This window comes from Limulus polyphemus, unplaced genomic scaffold (assembly GCF_000517525.1).
Source record: "Limulus polyphemus unplaced genomic scaffold, Limulus_polyphemus-2.1.2 Scaffold9, whole genome shotgun sequence".
Lineage (NCBI taxonomy): Eukaryota > Metazoa > Arthropoda > Merostomata > Xiphosura > Limulidae > Limulus > Limulus polyphemus.
In genome coordinates this window covers 518,739-542,624 of record NW_013665619.1, presented here as the reverse complement: position 1 = coordinate 542,624, position 23,886 = coordinate 518,739, and the positions used below count along the sequence as shown (strand labels likewise).

The 23,886-nt window shown below is 31.7% G+C and overlaps 1 protein-coding gene and 1 long non-coding RNA gene across 3 annotated transcripts in view; one reads left to right on the top strand and one right to left on the bottom strand.

Annotated features, from left to right (window-relative positions):
* The window catches only part of LOC106478177 (C-Maf-inducing protein-like), a 135,280-nt gene that overhangs the window by 83,620 nt on the left and 27,774 nt on the right, over positions 1-23,886 (top strand). For both annotated transcript variants that reach the window (XM_022381747.1, XM_013938702.2), the window contains exons 6-12: positions 9,479-9,586; positions 10,969-11,049; positions 11,604-11,707; positions 13,983-14,084; positions 16,015-16,104; positions 20,061-20,126; positions 20,708-20,734. In XM_022381747.1, coding sequence (XP_022237455.1) covers positions 9,479-9,586; positions 10,969-11,049; positions 11,604-11,707; positions 13,983-14,084; positions 16,015-16,104; positions 20,061-20,126; positions 20,708-20,734 — 578 coding nt within the window. The remainder of the gene's footprint in view (positions 1-9,478; positions 9,587-10,968; positions 11,050-11,603; positions 11,708-13,982; positions 14,085-16,014; positions 16,105-20,060; positions 20,127-20,707; positions 20,735-23,886) is intronic.
* On the bottom strand, positions 741-5,498 carry LOC111084979. Its single transcript, XR_002609851.1, has 3 exons — positions 5,448-5,498; positions 1,180-1,320; positions 741-912 (listed from the first exon to the last, which is right to left on the bottom strand). It is a non-coding gene; the product is annotated as an uncharacterized LOC111084979 (long non-coding RNA).

The window sequence follows — 23,886 nt, the reverse complement described above, 5'->3', positions numbered from 1 at the left end:
TTCTTTACTTCCTTATTGTATAAAGTATAAATACTCTCGTAACCCTTTTGTTTAATATTTTACACACACACACACACACACACACATTTATATATATATACACACATATCCAGAACAAAGGATCTTTCTAAAACGAGACGCCAAAGGGTGACCAATGCTTTGACACTTAGTCACATGTTGGTCAATACCCGAGTTCGTGGGTCTGGTGAAAATGAGCATATAAAGTTAAATACCTTAATAAATGATGTAATGTTAATAACTGATACAGTGTTTGTACCGATACTTTGATTGATAGAAACAAGTAAAGCATTCATTTATGCAAAACAGACAAACAAACCAGAAATTATATATATATCAGTATCTTTAAAGTTTCTTACTATCTTTTATCATAAGAAGACTTGTAGAGATATAAAAATCAGACTTTATACAATAAGGAAGTAAAGAATGATGTTTCGAAAATGTTTTGAAAAATTGTTGCTAGATATTAGACGAAGATTTCAAATACTGAATGTTGCGGTCATTGACAACCACATTACAATGGTCAGTTTTGATTATCTATCATTAGCAATAGGTTTATTTTGCAACTTCTTTTTTAATCAAAGACAGGACAAAGGTTTTGTTCGTGTAAACATTTCCATTAGGATTTATTACACTGACAATCAGTATCATATCAGTTACATATAAAACATACAAATTGTCTAAAATATCATGGGAACATCAATCACCATGTTGGCATTTCCCTTTTTCAAAAACAAAACACTCTTCCATGTATTATGTTACAAACTTCACAATAGTATTTGTTGATATCAAAAATACACGTGTCATATATCCAGGTAGGTTTTGGTTTCTTTTTCTTTTCAAGATGGTCCTTCTTTCTTTGTATTGTTACTGCAGTTCCTATTAAGTCGTTTTCTTCAGATCAATAAGAAAATAATAATATCACCTCTATATTTTATAAAAATCAGAATGACAGCATTTATGTATACAGGTTTCTCATTTTAATACTTAAACACTATAGTACATAATGAATATAAACTGAATAATTAGCTTAAATCGATTACTATACGCTGAACAAATGTACCTTATCTTACAAGTACTCAAGAAAAAACAGTTTGTAATCAACGATCTTAGTCGAAGTCATCATTCTTGTAACATGAGAAATAAATGAAAGGGACTCACCTTATATAGATCATGTTTGAGCGTACTTGTGATCTACCCCGAAGGCCCTGCACATGCCCTCTTTTCAGTCCATAGACCATGTCGAGGAGTTAGTTCCATTAGATGGAAAAGATCGATATCCATACGGAAATATGTTAAAGTCTGGAAGTATGTATCGTTTGGTGTGAACTGAACAATAATTGAGTCAGCATACAATTATTACATACTGTGCTAGAAATACTGTCAGCAGTTAAATAAGTTTCAGTCAGTTTAGAACAATTTTTCAAAACGAAAATTCTATTCAATTCTAATTTATGATATTTACATAAACGTGTAAAATATGTGAGATTTCATTATATACTAATGTCTAATTATTATTTTAAATATCTCATGTTAGAGTAATAAAATAAACATTTAAGACGATGATTATACTAACTGATGTTTTTTTTAAGTATGCATGATAGTATATTAGGCTATGACAAAAACTGATTTGTACAATTCATGTTACCAAAAACTTTAAATTGATCACTTGGTTTATAATTTAGGGTTCTTATGTGTTACAAAAACGTTAAAATAAACATATAAAATGAAAAAAAAACTTTGATTATTTTGGATAATATTCTCCTCTTTAATTTATGATGATTTATTCTAGTTGACTAATAACATCCTAGAACAGTTATTATTACTACATTGGACATATTAGATTTATGAAATCTTTTTTTATGCTGAGATTATGTGGAGGATGCAAATAGATGATCACTGACAAACAAACCTCCAAACTTCTTTGCGTACACAAATCTTGTGAATGTATGGAAAACATTTCTAAACTGTTCATAGCTTATTTCAGGAATACAGAACGAAGAAACTCTCTAAGAAGTGACGTTTAAGGGTAAACACTGTAACTAATGCTTTCATTAGTCACATTATCACTACTTGAGAAAAACAAGTATTTCGTTCGTTTATACAAAACGGACAAACAAACCATAAATTCTATTTCAGTATCTTTCAAGTTTCTTACGATAAAAGACAAGAAAATATATATCTTTTATTTCTGTGTTTACAATGATAATAAACACACACACACACAGACGAACACGGTCCATGCAGTACTTTTTTGTTGTTGTAAGTTTAGCTCCACAGTTCTGATACTATATAGTTTTATCTTATACGAGTTTTACAAGGGTGAACACTATACTTCCACATATGATCAGTGTCTAGATTTGATTACCATTATTTAACGACTGCACGGAGGATTTCAACAGATGTGCTGTTATCCACTATTTGAATGAGATCATAATTTACATTTCACTGCATAATAAATTTATTTAAACATTATTATAGAATAAAAACACATACCATTTTTGTCGTAAATATTTGAGGGTTGCACTTTCTTGGACATGTGCAAAAAGAAATATTTTGTTGAAAATAGTCAAACTAGTGAAAGTGTAAATTTTAATTAATGCATGATATCGTCATTTTTAGAATGATTTACATATAAATGATCAGGAAATATAATTAACTAATGAATTAGTGTTAAGCGTCCATTTTTGGATAATTTAATTAACTAATTAATTAGTGTTAAGCGTTATTTTTAACATGATTAAATTATAAGTGAATTAGTTAACTGATGAATTAGTGTTAAATGTTTTTAAGACGATTTAATTGTAAATGATTTAGTTAATTAATAAATTAGTGATAAGCGTCCTTTTTAAGATGATTTAATTGTAAGTGAATTAGTTAACCAATGAATTGGTGTTAAATGTTTTTTAAGGACGATTTAATTAATTAATAATTTAGTGATTTAAGCCGATTAAAAATCTCATGTTGAGATACATATCGTGTGTGTCAGTGTATATGACGTCATGGCCACCTGTCATGGCGGTCTCTGTTTTCGTTGAACTATTACGTCAAAGCTGTCTGTGTGGTATCGAACTATTTTTACATATCTGTTTGGAATTATGACAGGCGCCTAGCAACGTGCCTCTAACAACACGCCATCTGGTGACAAGTTATAGGACTATAAGGTCGTGGCCGCCAGTCATGGCGGCCTAGCAACGCGTCCATATCAATGTGCCCTCTGGTGATAATTCGTGAAACTAAAACGTCATCATCTTTGATAACATCATTTCACACCCACTTCCTCCTCCCCCCCTCCCTGAGAAAGCCAATCAGCGTGAGGCGACATCCTTTGGAAGTGCAAGTACAGGGATAACTACTTTGGGTTCACAGTTCGAGCACACAACCTATAAGCAACGCCGGGCCCACTACTGAACTAATAGAATATGTAGATTGGTTAACCTCATAACTTTGTAGTTTATATAGCGGTTTGCTAGAATAAGAGCACACAAACAAATATATAATGGTAAATACGTAAAGAGGCAGGTAATCATTTTATAAAAGGTCTGCTCATAGAAAAACAAGTACTAATTTGTATAATGCGGTACCCGTAGAGGGCCATTTTAATTTAAATATAGTGACGTACTTGTAGAAAGAGACATGAATTAAGTATATTGTAGATTGCTTGTATAGGGGCGCATAGTCAATTATATAATGTGCACTGTTAAAGATTGATTTCTTAAAACTAACTGTACTTCAATGATAGTAAAACCAACTTCAATGTTAAAAATTTCCTTACTTAATATAGAAGGATTTGTAACTTTTAGAAATGTTGGAACTGCAAGATTTTCTAATTTTTCTATTTTTTAATTAAGAGTCTGGAAAATAGTTGGAACTAGATTTCTAGCCTATGTAATGAGTGCCAATCTGGGCTGACTCTTCCTTCTCACGGGTTGCTTTGACCTTAGTAATACATACTTAACCGTTTGAGATTATTTGGCCGACTGTCACGTGGAGTGGGAGAGCTGTCTATAACCAGATCATGCTGAATGTGATTGGTTTGTCTATCAGTAATCATGTTGTTTGTAAAGACCGTTTAGGCTTTTCATAAAAGGGTACTTAGGGGTTTGAGACAGATTTGCAAGCAGTCTTGTCTGTTGTAATCTTTGACTCCTTTTTCGCTTTTCAAGTATCAGAACGTGCGCTTCATTCCGCTTTGATTCTAAGCTCAAGTTTTATTTATGTCTCTTTACTCTAACTCAGTTTACATTATTTCTATTGAATTATGTTTAATTAAGTCTCACCTTGTTCAGTGTTGAATAATGCAATTTAAATTGTTTGTTTGCTATCTGTAAATACAGCATCGTGTTTAGCTAAATCCTGTCTCATCTCAATTAATTTGACAAAAGTCGGTTATCGTTTTGCGGATCATTACTTATCCGTGCGATATCAGTGCTCTGATTAACAGGAAAGAAGGAGTACAATATTTCTATCGTTAAAATAAATATCAATTTCGCTCCCTTGTTAACAAAATCATGCACATGGAAGAATGTTTTAAGAGTGAGACTTCACTGACTGACTTAGCCCCAGCGAATGACACGTGCGTACAGTTAGTCGTACAGATTCTCCCTGTGCCAAATATCATATCCACCCGTCATTGGTAAAGTTGGTTTTTAGTTTACTTGTAATGTTTGATTCATGCAGATCTAATTATTGACTCATCAGCAGGATAACAAAATTCACGGTATACAAACACACACATATATACATATATATAAACACACACACATATATACATATATATAAACACACACACATATATACATATATATAAACACACACATATATACATATATATAAACACACACATATATACATATATATATAAACACACACACACACACATATATACATATATATAAACACACACACACATATATACATATATATAAACACACACACACATATACATATATATAAACACACACACACATATACATATATATAAACACACAAGAATAACGATATAGCGTACATTTCTTTGACTTTATTTATGGAATTCCCCTTGTTAAACAGTTACAGTTCGAATACCAATGTGTATTCTCATAATCCTCATCCAGAAATACCACACTAAGACGTTTCCTAACTTATCCTAATAGCATATTCTTGAAAAGTTTAAAATTTATCAAGAAAAGTTATTCGAAAGACACAATGCATATTTTTTTTTTGACTTTAATGGGTTTAATAATGTGGCAGGTATTTTCATACTGTTTTAACATGTTGAAGTTTATTTGTTATAATATTTCAGTACGTGGTTAGTTCTAGGTTTTTCGAAACATGAATTATCGTTTCATCTGGATTAAAACGTCAGACACAAGAACGTTTGGCTGTTTCATAAGGGTTACATTAATTGAATACTAAATTTTCCTGATGCATTCTTTACAAATACTTACAGTACTGATGGCCTAGTTCCCATCATGCACCTCGTAACTTCTGTACTTTCCATCCTCTGTGCAACTCGTGCAATATCGGAAATTAATCACCCAGGCCTCAGCTACACCTGGGAGGATCGATAAGTACGCCATAAAAGAGGTTATATCATGGTCAAAGTCGCCTCTGTTGCGGTACTCCCTCTAGTGATAATGAGGGCAGTAAATTTGAATTTATTGATAAATGCTGTATTCTATTGGTTTTTGTAGCATATAAAGGAAACTTCGATATATTATGTTATTTTCTTTCATATTTTTAGGATTATCTCATTTCTTATAGATTATGTCCAATATAAATAACAACTAAAATTCTGCCATTCAAAACAAATCCCTTATATTATTTTGGGGTTTCACTCTTCGCGGACGATTCTACGGTCAAACGGGTAGAATATACGATGAACGTGAAGATGAACAATGCATTTAGTTTACTGATGTGGTGATAACTGGTAATATAATCGTAACTGTTTTCAATGATGTTGATTAAATATTAAGTTGTGTAAATCTGTATTTAAGAAAATCACACAACTTTTCTCTTTCATTGTCGTAAACCTTTTGAAAATTATGTGTTGTGTTTTAGCTATTTCTAGACAGAACATCGGAAGTGTTTACAGACATACTTTATAACATTATGTACCGTTTAAAAACCTTTGTAAAATTATGTGTTGTGTTTTAGCTATTTCTAGACAGAACATCGGAAGTGTTTACAGACATACTTTATAACATTATGTACCGTTTAAAAACCTTTGTAAAATTATATGTTGTGTTTTAGCTATTTCTAGACAGAACATCGGAAGTGTTTAAAAGACATACGCTATAACATATGATGTAGCGTTTAAAAACCTTTTTGTTGTGTTTTGCCTATTTCTACACACAAGGTCTGAAGTGTTAAGAAACATATGCTAGAGCATATGATGTACAGGTTAATATGTGTGCTGAAACTAGCAACAGGAAAGCTTTGGGATTACATTTCAATCTTAGTACATCTCCTGTTTCACGCAGTTTGAAAACAACCTAGAGAATTTCAAATGCTACAAAAATCTTATACATTTGTATTTGTTTGCAAAGTTTATTTTCTGTTGCTAATCTCTTTTTCTTTTTATGGTTTTAATCTATAAATTCAACAAGTAGAATTGTTTAACCGTGATTTCCTTTAATTGTGAGGCACATTTTCAAAATGCGTTCTGAGAAAGAGATGTGCTAATTTATAAGGCATTCTTCCTTAAGAGTTTGTAATTTTCTGTCATAAAAACAGCCACCTGCTGTCAATTTTTAGTTGTCTATCTAAATGCTTTCATTACCCTATTTTCTACAAAGCACTTTTGTTACCTACTGTGAACTAATATTCTGTAGTTGACAGTTCAACCTTTATAACACGAAGAAACCTTGAATTTTCAATTTAGATTGAAAAAGTTGAATAGCTTCAAAGTCTCTTATGGACTGAAAAAATATAAGGCTATACTACTTCAGTGAATGTTTCACATTTAATGTAGCATTAACTTCCGTCCAATGAAAGTCGAATTATCGATTTAGGTAGTTGAAAACTGACATTGTACGAAACTTCAGATCACAGTTGGTCACGTTATAGGTGTTAATACCTATAATAAGTTTTTTTCATGACATTAACTCGAGAAGTCAATCTAACACAAAACCATAAAAACCTTATATCTCCAGCGTATTTGAATGGTAGATCTTTCTTCATGAGAGAAAACTGGAAATCTGGTTCCCAGTTTGATCCCGATGAAAAAAGATCTACCTTTCGAAAGTGATCGGGTTGTAAGGTTTTGTAGTTTTTTGTTATATAAGCTTTTAGTGATTACCTATGGGATTTGTCATCATTGGAGCTATTATTGGTCAAGGTACAGTTGCTATTACCTTATACTAATTATGTTCTATATTTTATTTCCTTACTTGAGATGATATTGTAATTTATTACCTTGTATTGATTATATTGATAATTTATGTAGGTTATTACTTTATACGAGTTTATAATGGTCATTTTATGGATTTTATTACTGTATGTGAGTTTATACTAGTCATGTTATGGATATTATTACTTTATACGAGTTTATAATGGTCATTTTATGGATATTATTACTTTATACGAGTTTATACTAGTCATGCTATGGATATTATTACTGTATGTGAGTTTATACTGATCATTTTGTGAATATTATTACTGTATGTGAGTTTATACTGATCATGTTACGGATATTATTACTTTATACGAGTTTATACTAGTCATTCTATGGATATTATTACTTTATACGAGTTTATAATGGTCATGTTATAGATATTATTACTATATGTGACCTTATACTGATCATTTATACTGGTCGTATTATGGATATTATTACTGTGCAAGCAAAAGTACCCGTCTCCAGTGACGGGAAAAGTTTAAATTAATCTATCAATTTAAATTATATCGTGGACTTTAAAAAGGTTAGTTGTGTTGCACTTTTGGTTTCACTCAGAAACAAAGCTCTGAGCTACTCGCACCGCCCACCGCGAAAAGTAATTGTTGAGCATTTCAGTCATGCTAAGAGCCACTCAACAATAACATACGGTAAATTTACATTTTTATTCTTTAAGTTATGTTACATTTTGAAATGTGAATAATAGTGTGATTAATTCCTAACAACTTAGTGTAGAATATCCTGCTTGCGAAATATAATTTGGCATCAACATTATTCATGCATGTTCTACCGTTATTTCAAAAGTGAATGTTGAGCTTTGGCTGCTTGCGCAGCTTTTCAAACTTGAGATAAACGAACGCTCAGACAGACATCACTATTCGCAATATATATAAGATGTGTGTTTCTACTAGTCATGTTATGGATATTATTACCTTATGTGAGTTTATACTGGTCATGTTATGGATATTATTACCGTATGTGAGCTTATGCTGGTAATGTTATGGATATTATTACCGTATGTGAGTTTATGCTGGTAATGTTGTGGATATTATTACTATATGGGAGTTTGTACTCGTCATGTTACGGATATCATTACCGTATGTGGGTTTATACTGGTCATGTTATTGATATTATTACCGCATGTGAATTTATACTGATCATGTTATGGATATTATTACTATATGTGAGTTTGTACTGGTAATGTTATGGATATTATTGCTGTATGTGAGTTTGTACTGATCATGTTATGGATATTATTACTGTATATGAGTTTATACTGATCATGTTATGAATATTATTACTGTATGTGAGTTTGTACTGGTCATGTTATGGATATTATTACCGTATGTGACAAACTCACATACAATAATAATATCCATAACATGACCAGTACAAACTACTGGTAATGTTATGGATATTATTACTCTATGCGAGTTTGTACTGGTCATGTTACAAATAGTATGCTTTGTACTGTTTGCACATGTTACTATCGCATGGTCTCTCGCTGAAATTGTCTTTGCTTGACTTTTAACAACTTCAAACTGCAGCTTAAAATATTTAAAGGCAAAAAAATAAAGAAAAAAACATGATGAAACAATAGTAGAGCACAGGTTTTACTTTTACATTGAAGGGTATTTTGCTGTATACATCGTTGATGAAAAGGCCATTTCAAACAGAATCCAAGCACGTTAACACCGCTAGGCCACACCTGGCTCGGGTAGTTGGCAGATCAACTCGTTGTTCAAACCCTTTTGAAAACTAAGTTGTAGTTCTAAAACTATCCTCCTTCATTAATAATTCAACACATAAAATGTAAAGTAAAAATTTCGGATTTATTTGTGTCATTTACTTATCTAGTTGTTATTAACTTTATATTGCAACCAGATTGTTAATCCATCACTTACACTTGAAGTTTTATTTTTCCTGTACTATAATCTTTATAAAGATAAATTAATAATTAAGCTTCTAATACAACAATTTAAATACATTACTTACGTGTTTTCAGATGTTAAGTATAAAAGTTTATAATAGGAACATTAACAATATGACTGTCTTTGTTTTATTTATTATTTTTATAAATAGAGTCCTCTAGAATTGCCTCGGTCGCTTAACGAAGAAATCGTCGCCATCATTACACCATTACTAGAACGCACCACGCCATCACCAGAAATATGTGACTTCTTATGTCGGGTGAATACGCAAGTTTTAGTTTGATATTAAGATTTTACAGAAACGTGATATTATTGGTGGTTTATCTCTAAATAAGCTAAAGAATTTTATTAATTTACAAAACAATATTCAGATACGTTTTGAGTCTCGTTTCAATTAAAATTACAGATAATTACAATTACTTTTTTTAGCTTAATGAACGATGAAGTTTACCAGAAAATAAATTAAAATTAATATAATGTACAATACTTAGTGTCAACGTTGAAAGCTCTTATTGTATTCTTTAGAAGCCTGTGGCTGTGACTTTTATTTCTATGTCAGACATTTTGTTAGCAGAAACAGAGTTGATATCTTAATGTACGTTCGATTCAGAAGAGTGATATTCGACACACCAGCGAAAAAACAACTTTTAATCTTTTCTGTATTATTTTTATCATACTTCAACTGGTGAGTTGCCTACTCTGTAAACTGATCTCAACAGCGTACTCTGTTGAAAGTTATGTTCTTGCCACGTGATGATGCAAACACGTGGTGGGCTAAGAGAAAGTTGCATTTCTTGAAATATGTATTTACTAATACAGTTGGATAAAGTCAAAAGAAAACACAGCAACCTTTCTAGGAGTAACAACTATAAATGGGTACTTATTATTGCTGGAAATAAACGACCTTATAACACCAATATGTTGTTTTTTTTTTTTAATTAGACACTCTGTATGTTTACAGCTTCTTCAGGAGCGTTCACTAAAACACAAACCGAAACTGTAAAGCGAAACGTTGAGTGTCTAATTCAATAAAAGCAACATTTTGGTGTAATAAGGTCGTGTATTTCTAGTATTAATATGTCTTCTATACACCAATAGGCACTACAGAAATTAAATATTAAATGGGCACTGTTTTACGTTATTATTATTTGAATAAGTAAACTTGAAATTGACTGTTATTTCTACGCACAGTAACATATAAACACAAAGTTGCTTTCAATTTCTTAAACCATCTGATGGATAAGTTGAAACCTCTTTCTCTCTCTCTCTCACACACACACACACAACTAATTTTCTGCCAAATGAAGTCAAATATACGTACAAGTAAAAAAAAAGAAAAACGAAAATGAAAGAAAATGTGTGTCAGACTGAGAAAGACAAAAATAAATTATTACTTAAAATTATTCCTTTTTAAATAATCTAAAAATTTCATATCCGAGTTTTGAATAATATATATGTTATAGTTTTGGTATTATGAAAAACATAAAAATTGTCTAAAGCAAGTTTTACTATTGAGCACCTTTCAAACAGATACAAATGTCTTTGAAAGCGGTATTAGGTTTTCAATGATTATTCCGTTACTTATGTTTTGTGATTACTTTGAACGTTTAACCTCCTTTTCTTCATGTTCCTACTCTGCAGCACTGTCAAGAAAAACCACGTTCATACGTTGTAATGGAGCTTTTCACACCTGTCGTTCGTAGAATTCTCAAGCACACTTTGGTAAGATTTTCTTGTGAGTGTTTAAATATGTGGAAAAGCACCAGATAATAGGAAGTAGATTTAATCTTAATGGTAATATGAAATATGTCACAGTTCCAACAAAATCGAGCAATGTTGCCAGAATAGAGTGATAATGCTGTATTCTACATGATATACTCGCATTTTCTGCTTGCAATATTATGTTTGGACTATGTCAAGCAGGTTTGTGCTTTATTGAGTAAGTCGTACGTTTGATAATATGACAGTGTTTCAAATTCATTTAATGTGAAGAACAAAATATTGTGTATTTGTAGAAAACTGAAAGAAAATTGTGAAATAGTACTGAAGTTTACCAAAAATGTGTTTTGTTTTTTTACAATCAAACTTTGATTGTTTAGTACTTTATCAAAGGTTTTAGATAAGGAAGTTTAAATATAACACTGGCTTAGCAGAAATTCTTTTCATAAATAAAAGCTTCGATTCTCAAAATATTTATCCTAAATTTTATTTTAAATTCTTATTAAGTTCACGGTTGATTTTGTGAATATATATAATTATTCATTTGTTTTATATAGGACTTTGGAAAATATCCCAAAACACGAGTATTTGTTCAAGACTATATTCAAGCTTTGAACACTCAAAATGAAGGACTTACTGTTGTACGGAATTTTGTAAATAGGTAAGTGAAATTTGAAATTTATTAAATGCTATAAATTTTTTTCATATTTACACATCTGTACTATAACAAACTATTTTGGTGGTCTTGGCATTTTGTACATATGTTTTAGGAATTTGAGCTTATAATTTCGTATATTTCCAAAGCTTCTCTAAACTAATTTCAATGCAAACTGAGAAGCTCTTGGAACTGCAAAGTTTCTCTCTGAAGAATAATGTTGTTGTTTTTTACATAAATATTGGGCGCGGGTTGGACCTGTGGTAGAGCTTTGAATTTCGGGGCTGGTGAGCCGGATTCGAATCCGTGTGATACCGCAAAGTATTCCCCGCACTGCCGTGTATGCGTTATAAAGGTGGAAGTCAATACTTTAGTGAATGATGGTTGAAAAGGTGCTGGTGACTGGCTGTCTTTTCTATGGTCAGTAGTTCAAAATTAGGGATAACATTAATATCTTTGTCATGAATATAAATATACATTTACAATAATTTATAAATACAGAGGTTGAGTACGTTATATTAAAACGGTTTTGAAGCCTCGCCACATCGTTACAGTCCACGTTACCACATCCGGTCGTGATTCCACTGATGGCCGTGCATCTTGAAAATAGTCTTTAAGCATAGTTTCCATTGCAAAAATCTCTGTATTAAGTCTGTCGTGCTCAAAGTACACCCTTCTTTCATGCATGATTCCATAAGCCATTTAATAAACAAGAAGAAAGGTTTCAACATTCCGATCAAACACAAATCCAGCGACTTGGTTAGTATGTCGTCGTATGAAATAGCATAAATACTCGTCTCATTCTCCAGTTGATTGAGGTATGCGACGGCTGGACATATAGTGGAAGCAGCTTGTGTGCACATGATTTGTATCGCTTTTTCAGACGGATATCCTTCTTGTTTATGTTTGTACCGTGGCCTGGGGCACATGGACGGCTTTTGACATCGATCTTTGCGTTCATGGGTTATCTCTTTTATGAGACGCCATACTTTGCTTACCATTTTGGGGGGGACAATATGTTATAGGTCTTTTTCTGGATGGTTCTGGTTGCCCAAGTTGATTTATATTTCTTTTTCTTACAATATAATTAATTACAAGTGATATCCCCGTCTTGGAATTTTTAAACTACGATCTGGTCACATCTTTGTGGTTTGAGTTTTGAATGTTTTGCAGCAGTAAGGCTGTTACATACCCTTTTCAAAAACGATCAATTTATTGCGGCATCACACTACCTGCGTCACACCAAATAATGCCAAATGCAGTTTTGATACATGCCATTCCACCACGACTTCATATCCGTTGCAGTTGTCACGTGACTTTTTATTTGTATATTCCAAATTGTTTTAATATAACGCATTCGACCACTTGTATATGAAAAATGTGAAGGTGATAAAATAGAGAATTCGTTGTTTGTTTGTTTTTTTGTTATTAAGCACAAAGCTACACAAAGGGCTACCTGTGCTGCTCTGCCCACCACGGGTATCGAAACCCGGTTTCTAGCAGTATAAGTCCGAAGACATACCGCCGTACCACTGGGGGGGGGGGGTAAAATATAGAAATTATACTTTTAGAGAAAATTCATCTTGAAAAAGACCGTTTGCTTAAAACGTCGCTAAGTAAATAAATCATAACCACAGTTTGTAAAGGTGATTTTTCTCTAAAAGTTTAACAACTGTATGTCATGAACGTGTGTTTGTTTGTTATGGATTTCGCGCAAAGCTACACGAGGGCTTTCTGCGCTAGCCTTCCCTAATTTAGCATTGTAAGATTAGAGGGAAAGCAGCTAGTCATCACCACCCACCGCCAACTCTTGGGCTACTCTTTTACCAACGAATAGTCGGATTGACCGTCACATTATAACGCCCTCATGGCTGAAAGGACGAGCATGTTTGGTGTGACGGGGATTCGAACCCGCGACCCACAGATTGCCAGTCGAGCGCCCTAACCACTAGGCCATGCCGGGCCTTTGATGAACGCATGTTAAGGTTTTCATAATTTGTGCTCAGAATATTTATTCCAGGATTTTACGACGTCTTAATCTTGAATTTTTGACAATAGTGTCATCAGGTTTTTCTAATTTCTAAAAATAGAACAGGTAATTACATATATACTGACGTTTCTCTTTTACATAAGGCTTATATTCGTATACAATATTATCACCAGGGGCTAGAACTATTTCTATTGGTAAACTTTCACTTTTGTAAAATATTATCATCTGTCTGATACAACATCTACAAACAGAGAATTTGTAATTTGACGCCATCTTTATCTTATTAAACAGTATCCACGGGCCTTCAAGCACATGTCCTCACCCACGAGTTCTCCCTAACTTAGTATCTGTATGTCTTGCAGCTGTTTATTCACTTTTTGAAGAACTAAAAAAGTAAGTGTTCAACATTGTTTGTGTTTATGAGCTATAAAGTGTACAGTATATTTAGTTATTTGATAGTCTTTGCTGTTTGTTACCTTAAAAACAACAACAACAAATGAACGTATAATTGTTCAAGTTTTTCAGGTTTCTGAGAATTTGTAAAGTTTGAAAACTATACGTTGCAACAGCTCTTCGGCAATCGTTATTTTCGTCAAGAACACTGGTGACTAATATTTCAAGGGAAATATACACTTGTGATTGTTAGGATAATTCCACAGTTTGTTGAATTGGAGGTTATGTAAGCAAATATATACATTTATAACTTTCGTTCACCACTCTTCTGATGTCACTATAACTGTGTGTTATTGGCCTCTACCGGTAACAAGAGCTTTTGATCATTACCAGATTCATCAGACACGTTGACTTACAACATTCAAATATTTAGTTGAAGCACTATTTGTATCAGCCTTCTAAAAGACATTAAAATTGAAATTATACCCTTCTTATTGGAAACCAGTATTTGGCCACTAAAGACAACATTAATTCAAATTGTTATCAATGTTATTGTGGTGTCATATCACACGTATTATAAATTAAACCATAACCGTAGTTTATAGCTGAAGCTACTGGTGTTTGATGCTCAATTTATAACTGTTATATGTTTTATCAAAATAATTTTGCAATTTAGCTATGAAGAGACTGGACTTTATGATTTTATTTCTGACCGAATGTGAAATATAGATTAATTTTTTACATGGCTTGTCAAAAAAAAATAATAATTAAGTGGTGAATTATAATTCATTTTTGTGAAAAGTTTAACATCAGTTATTAAATCACGAGTTGTATGAAACGTTATTGTTATCGTTTGTAGTTAAGCACAAAGCTACGCGATGGGCTATCTGTGCTCTGCCCACCACGGGTATCGAAATCCGGTTTCTATAGTTGTAAATCCGCAGACATGTATGAAACGTAACTAGATGAGTTTATTCCTTGATTTATATTAAAACTGACGAAAGCGAGTGTTTTGGAATCCGCGTCTGGTGATTAACGTAATATTAAATAAACCTTTAAACTGTATTTATATATTAAAGATTTCTTTTCTTTTTCACCAGAGGTGAAATTGAAAAGAGAATCTGTCTCGTAGAAGTCTAATGCATTCTTTGATTGGCCGTACCCTTTGACCCAAGCTGTGCTGATGAGCCTTGAATGGGCGAAACTGCAGTCCACAGCAGAGGGTACGACGAATCAAAGAATGCATTAGGCTTATACGTCACAGATTCTCTTTTCAATTTCACCTTCAGTAAAAAAGAAAAGAAATATTTAACATATATATATATATATATATATACAATCATTAAACAATTGGCCCACTGTATGATATCGAATAATGAATTTGACGAAATGTCATAACATTATTCATATACCTAAATTAGTTTAGAGTACTATATGGTGAAGTAAAACGGACTCAAATCACCATAGAAACCTTTGAACTGTTGTGTTTAAGTTTTCGTTTAAATATAGCTGTGAGCTTGGTAATAAATATTTATCAAACGGGAGATCCAGATGCTTTTCGGGTGTTATCGGCGCAACTGTCTATTTTTGAAATAACGTTTGATGGTTTTCCGGCATTTTACATTATAACTCCACCCCACGCCCTTTATGTGAGTTTTTGTAATTTGATTGTTTTTCATAACTGTTTTATGGTGTTGAGGGTGTTTTATAAAATAACTCCACCTTCCTTGGCGTAAGTTTTTGTGCTTCGATTGTTTTTTTATTGACGGTATTTTATAACTGCACCCACACCTCATCCCCTTTGGAATGAAATTTTATGCTCTGCTTGTTTTTCATATCTGTGTTATGGTGTTGATGTTATTGTTTATATTGTGGTTTTGATTTAACTTTGACCGAGAACTACTAAATCGTATTATCTTTATTGTTTCAGTTTCACACTGGCAGAGAAGAATGATTCTAATCGTGAAATGTCTGACTGGGAATCACGCCATGATAGTTTTGCAGCAATCATCGAAGCCATGTGAGCCCTCTATAATATTTAACTTGACAGTAATCACTTTTTATTGCGTCTACATCTTCATATTACAACAAGCTAATGGTAAATCTAATAAGTAATTACAGAATAAACAGATGCTTTATTGAATGTCGAAGTCGTCTGATCAGATTCTACGAGAATTAAAATATTCGAACCCGTTGCGAATTTTGAGAAGTAGAACATATTCAAGTTAAATATTTTAACAATATTAACTGCAATTCATAAAGAATATTGTTATAAGCACTGTAGTGTTTGACAGAAATTTTCAAGTTAGAGAACATGGCATATAAAAGTGCTAATTCAGAAAAAAATGTGAAAACAAAGTGAACTTCACTTGCGTTATCTGTACCTTCTTTTATATGTTGTCACCCAATGGCACAGCGGTATTTCTGCGGACTGACAACGCTAGAAACCGGGTTTCGATATCCGTGGTGGGCAGAGCACAGATAGCCCATTGTGTAGCTTTGTGCTTAACTTTAAACTAAAATAAACTAAACTCTTCTATATGTTGCGCACAAACTGTAATACGTTTATACTACGCTCACATTACAAACACAAAATATTCCCACGTACCAGAATGTACACTAACTTGAACAACTATATGCATCTATTTATTATATTTCCACTGAGGCCATAACTTTGGTGTCAGACCAACGAATTATATTAAAACTTTAACCTCATGTTAACTGTTACACCGTTTTCGTTTGGATATCTATAAACTGAGAATTGAGAGGAAGGATTGAAAGTCATTTATAAGTATTCTACACTAGCTTATTACAAATCTGTGAAACATGTTATTATTGATGCCATTCAAATCTACATCTTTATGTTTCATATATCATTTGTTTTTGTTTGTTTGTAGTTAAGCACAAAGCTACACAATGGGCTACCTGTGCTCTGCCCACCACGGGTATTGAAACACGGTTTTTAGCGTTGTAAGTCCACATACATATCGCTGTGCCAGTGGGAGGGGGGGCATTCGTTTTAACCAAATCACTTGAAGAATTTTCAAACAATTTTCAATTACTTGTAAAAAAAATGATGCACAGGGACAAATATTGATTGCCCCATTTCGCTTGCTAGTTTACAATTAAGTTCTAATGGATTAGAAACTTTTAAATATTTGTTTGGCGGTATACAATAGTAAACATCTCAATCATTTATATGTACTCGTATTTAGGTGTTATTTTGCACTTGAAAAGATATGTTATATATATATATATGAGTGGCGAATTAACCATAAATCTTTTATCTGTTGGAAATTATAATTTTTAAGAACTCTTGCACACCAACTGACATTACCTAACACATTAACATAGACGTTAACTTGGCTATCACAGTATTTAGTAGCGCGTGCATTCACTGCTTGCTGCTTTATGTGTACGTTTATTTATTTTTTTTCTCTCACCACGTGAGTATGTCCGTGCATGTGCAAGAAAGTTTTCTCTACAGATCTTTACACACTCTCTTCTAAAATAGAAATAAAATACACAAACCGTTCACATTCCATATTATTTGTTTTAGAAAGATGTTAGCTAAACAAACAATTGTTTTAGTTTTATAATACTATAGCTGATAATAGTAACTACTTCACATGTACAAATAAACGCACAAAATACACATACACACATGAATAAATTTAGGGTACTATATGATAAAATAAAATGGACTCAAATCACCATAGAAACCTTTGAACTGTTGTGTTTTTATAACTGATTATCTATCTAGATAGACAGACATTTATCAAAGTAGCAGAACCTAAGATGATATAGGACTCAGTATTAGATAGCCTTTAGTCTAAAACAAACTTTAAAATATTTCGTTTTTAAAATACTGATTATTAAAAGCTTATTATCTTGAACTAAACGGCTCGCATGAACTACAAATAATCGAACCCTATAATTGAAGAGTACATTCCATTTAACTAAAGTAAAAGTAGAAAAAAAATGTTATTAAATACCTTTCATCAATCAATTTAAAGTAACCCAAATTAACTTATAATGAAAAGCAAACTACTTACTTTGATCAGAACTAAAAATTAATTTATTAATGGAATATAGCTAACTTAATATACTGTTCTTATTTATACTGATTAAAATGCATTGTTTCATCAATTAGGTACCCTCGCTGTTAGCTAAATTTTCGGCCGTAATCCCAGTAATACCTCATGAGGTTTGGCCAGGCTAGGAATTAAATTTAGTTCCAAATCTATTATAATAAGCTAACACTGCAAAATAATCATTATTATAAAACATATAATAATGAAAAGTTAAAAGTAATAAAAATAGATATATTAAACGCTCTAACGAATACTGTTATTGAAACTAACATTAAAGAACGACTAGAATGTACCTTACTTACAGAACGTACCAACTCGTGTGGCACATGCTACGTATTAATTCTATGTAATTTACTTTCGTTTTTTACTACCCTTTGTTGTTTTTCGTACTCTTCGTTTACTTTTTTATATCTGTGTTTTTTTCTTTACATTGTGTTTTGTTTTCAGTTTTCTGCGGTTATTGGTTATTCTTTATGATGTTATTATTAAAACTGTTGTTGTGTTTTAGTGCAAAGCTACACAAGGGGCAGTCTGTATTCTGCCCACCACGGGAAATCAAACCCGGATTTTGGCGTTGTAAGTCCGTAATCTTACCGTTGACCTACCATTATTTAAATTCTGACTGCATTCTTTAAGTGTTTTTTTTTTTTGCTTTTCTTTTTCAGAGTAGAGCTAAGTGAGGTACTTGCGTTAAAAGTTTTTGAAGACACTACTTTGTAGTGGTTTCAAGTCAGTGTATTTTCGTTGGTCTTGCACCTGTACATGTATGAATCAAATACAGTCAGAAACAACATTACGCAATAATGCATCTGTGTAATCCATCTCTAGAAAATCGAACGCAATGGTTGCTGAGCCCTTGAGTCCTGGGCTCAGACTGTATGTGTAATAGTACAACTCGGACAACGTAGATAGGCTTGTGCTATTTATAGCAACATCGAAGAACGATGTGCTGAAAAGTATCGATAGCGAGGAGAACGGTTGCGCCATAATAAGACCTTAAGAGTGGCTAAAAAGGGCTTTTTATGTGTGATTGTAATATCATTAAACCTTGAGCAACAGTACTTCACGCCATATAAGTTTACAGCGCTAATTATGTGTTTTCCAAGACTGACTTAAAATAATAAGGCGTTTCTTAGGAAGACGGACTCTTTTTATGTCCAATTTACAAAAATAACTAAATTATCAAGAAGAACAGTAAATTAGACATAGACTTCTAGCTAGAAAATACAGTCATCGCCAGCATAATGTGTTTATTACAAACTGGAAATGTCAAGAATCCAATTTTTTTTTTGTCACATGACACACATCCACACGTCCGATCTTTATAATGGAGTACATTTTCCCCATTATTTGTGTTACTGGAATTGATTTAATACCTTAATAAGCTATTATGTAAAATTCCGCATGTGATTGCTTTAATATTCAAGTTTTGCATCATATATACCTTCTTTTTAATAAGTTTCACTTCTATTAAGTAAACATTCTCATATTAAAAATATTAATGTTATGCGATAGCTCAGTTTAAGTTATATATATGTTGTAAATGTTCATGTTGTTGGTTTTTTTTAACTTAAAAACTACAGAATGAGCTATCTGCGGAAATCGAACCCCAGATTTCAGCGTTGTAAGTCCAGAGACTTACTGCTGACCCACTAGGGACACAGACCAATTCTAGCATTCATTATAATATTAATTATAATATACATTCTGTAAATTAGATTTTACCAAAGTTTAACTCTGTACAGATTGAAATAGATAGAATAAATAAAATAAATAAAAACAGTTTTATGATCACATTTAATATTTTTTAGTTCTGTTTTTGTTCGTAAAAACATTAATATTAAAAAGTATATCTTTACAAATATTTATTTTATTGTTCTAGATCTAACTTTGACGATTGGCGACCTGGGTTAGCACAATTGCTACAACCTATTCCTTTTCCAGATGAGTGAGTTTGATTACGAGTTTTAATTTGCTTTATTTCCAGAGCTTATGGAAGAATAAAATTAAAAGGCACCTTTTTCTTTTTTTACATTTTATTAGTATGAACTTGTATGATATTTTGCTGTCGGTAATGTATGTAGAAAAATATTTGAAAAATGTTATACATCTATATTAATACTCAATCTTAATGGCATTCAGATAAAAAGTATATTTGTTTATTGAAATTCAGTGCAAGTATTAGATCGAACAAGCAACAAGAATATTATTTATGGGGTGTGTGCACCAGCGTCATATTGTTCTGTTAAAGCAGGTGGATAAAGCGATTTCATTAATCTCGTAGAAGATTTGGTATCTTATCAACTGTTCGTGATTGATTATTAATATATAATGTTAATACTTATAGTTTCTCAGATAAACGTAGCATTTGTAACTGTAGCTTTATTATTTATATCTTTATTCAATACAGAATCATGAAAAAGGTATACAAAAACATAGGTTTCATAAATAACAATCTCATATGCTGAGTAAATAATATTTTACAATTAAAGTGATAAACCATAACTTTGTAATTTTTTTTCCCTTCAGTGCCTTGGCATATGACAGATTTACCAAGTAAGTCTTTTATACACCAGGTAAATATTCTATACATTGATAAACTAAAGGAATAATGTGGGAAGAATCAGCTTCTAAAAGTTATGTATAAGTTATGTATTACCTCAGTTAAATTTAAAATGTTTTTGTAGGTCATATATTAAAAACTGTTCTTTCCATTACTAGGCCATTATGTATACTTAGATTAAAAGAAGTAGTATGATTATCAAATATAAGTTTTTGTTGTTTAAGTAACACCAGTTTTGATAGTGTCCAATAATTGAAAACGCTAAAAACATTTCTAGATACTTGTAAAAATGTAATAAGTTCTGGGATTTGTGTTGTATATATATTTTTGTTAATTTATAAAGTTACAGCCATAAAGGTTAAGTAACCATAAAAGAAAAATTATTTACATATTTGTTAAACGAAAAATTGAGAAATCACTGAATGCATAATTACACATTTTTAATTTAAATAACTTAATGTAAGAAGTTGACCAGTCATCAAATTTTACATAATTTAAAATAACCAAATACTAAAAAATACTTAAAACTCAAAACCAAATTACTTCTAAAACAGTAATAGATATTTCTATATGAAAAAAATATAAACTTTCTCTAGAGAGGATTAAACATGGTAATATCCTTAACAACAAAAATGAAGTGGTAAACACAGGCCTGATAAATAGTTAATAATCTGTTAGAAACAGATGCTCTATAAGGAAGGTCTATCATAAGCGTCGACATCCTCTTTTGTAACAGCCAGATTGGTCTTGGTGCACCAAAGTGTTAGCTCCAAGCACTTTAACAATAAGTCATTTGAATAGAAGATGGTATAATAAATTTGATAGAGGACCTGCAGCAGAAAAGCCCTCTTACACCATATCATTATATAGACTACTCTGGTGAGCTTTTTAGAAATCATTTCAATTTGATCATCCTGTCTCATATTATTCTGAATAATAACTCTAAGAACCTTTATTGAGTCAACCCTGGATAGAGTAATGTCATTATAACTAAAATCCTCATTTACCTGTTCCCATGATATAATCAGACATTTAAAGCCAGACAGTTGTCAAGAAGCCTGGTAGCAATAGAAAACAACTCATTATTCGCTATTTTGAAACAGTCAGCAAGAGTATCAGCCTCTATAGTAAGAGTCATATTGTCGGCATACAGATTGCAAGTATCATTTGAATGTACCAAAATTAAACCATTTACATAAATAATAAATAAGAAGGGGCCAAAGGATTTAAGCCTTGAGGAATCCCACAGTGAAGACTACAGAAGTGGGACTTTTATTCTGTTAATTGTGGTGTAACATTGCTTATTTATCAGGTAAGTTTTAGGAATATCATAAAGATTACCACAATGAGCACATAGTAAAACTGTATGATTTTTGCTGTCAAATGCCTTGGCAATATCTAGAGCACAAAACAAAAGAGATTGTTTGGCCTCACAAGCCTTGTAGTAATTGCCAATAGACACTTTTCAGTAGGTTTATGTTATTGAACATAAATTGTGAGATACTTAAGACTTTATTGTTCTGGAGAAACATAATAATTCTATCGTATAATATATACTCAACAATACAAGTGAATGCAGATAAGATGAAAATACGCCAACAATTTTTCCACATGGCCAGGTTCACTACCCTTGAAGATGGATACAAAGTTAGCAATTTGAAGAATCTTAGGAAATTTGCCACTAATACATAATTTATCAACAAGTACAGTTAATAAGTAATGTATTGCTGTACTTGTTGATAAGTTACATAATTACAGTTATACATAACTTATCAACAGGTACAGTTAAGGGATCAATAATTTGATCACAAGCAGACTTAATCACTGAGTGTAAAACTTCATTCAATCCAGCAGATGCGTTAAAGAGTGCCTTAATGGCTTCATGAATTTCTGTCACAGTTACGAGTGCAAAATAAAGAGACTGAGCTACAGGCTTATCCTAACATTATAATGTTAGTGAGAGTAACAACTTGCCTAGAAAAATAATTATTAAACAATATTAGCAGTACTAGCAGGATTGGTAACACAAGAACCTGCATTATTACAACTACATGTAATATTGATGTTCCTTTCTTTAGTCCTACTAAGTTGTTTGTTAATGGATCACTACATGCAACGAGAGTCCTCATCCTGAAAAAATTTGTCAAAATACTTAGCTTAGTGATCGGTAACTTGACACCAAACAAGCACATTAAGCTCCAAATATTTATTGCAGATCCAAAGATTATCCATATGTTTAAAGTGATGCTAGAGTCTTTGCTTACATATAATCATGTATAATAAAATTATAATCATCTTGCATTATTCAGTTTAACAAACAGAAAAGATGATTATACAGTTTACAATAATACTCTAGAAAAGAGGAAAATGCTAAATCGACATTAGGTTGTCCATCTATAATAGGCTTCCAATTAACATCAATTAAGGCAAGAATAAAATTCTTCATTGTGTCAGCATTAATGAGTCTTTTCTGTATAGCTATAAACTTTGGTGGAATTACTGACACAGCAAAGGATAAAGATAACACATAATGATATGAAATATCATAATAAATATCAGGAATTACATCACAACAACTTAAGAGTTTTGAAAGAGTGAATTGAAATCTATCTTGGTGATGATCATGAATCAAAGAGAAAGTAGAATTCCCAAATAGATAATCTTCTCTTATTTGCTCTATTTCTCCCTTTTTTTTTTTAAGTACAATCAATCTATGATAATGTTTTTGAATTGCATATTATATGTTAGGATTTTCTAATTTTCTTTATAACTTTATTTTGCTGGTTTGAAGTTCTGAAATTATCCCATACCTTTTAGTAAAAAATAAGATTAAAATGGGATATAAAAGAATTATTAAAATATGCCAATGTTTCATTTAAATTAAGACATCATCAAGACAGTTTTAAATAACCTATTTTAGCTGTTTTTTACCTAATTTATTTTGCTAGTGTTTTGTGATTATTAGTACTTAAAAAAGTAGCTGTATTAATCCCTGTATAAAGTATTGCTGAAAGTAGTTGCTAAAACCACCATTTTGATTTTGTGATATATATATGTATATGTATACATATATATATATATATATATATATATATATAACATATATATACATTTCTATATGTTGTTTGTTTACATTTACTATTTA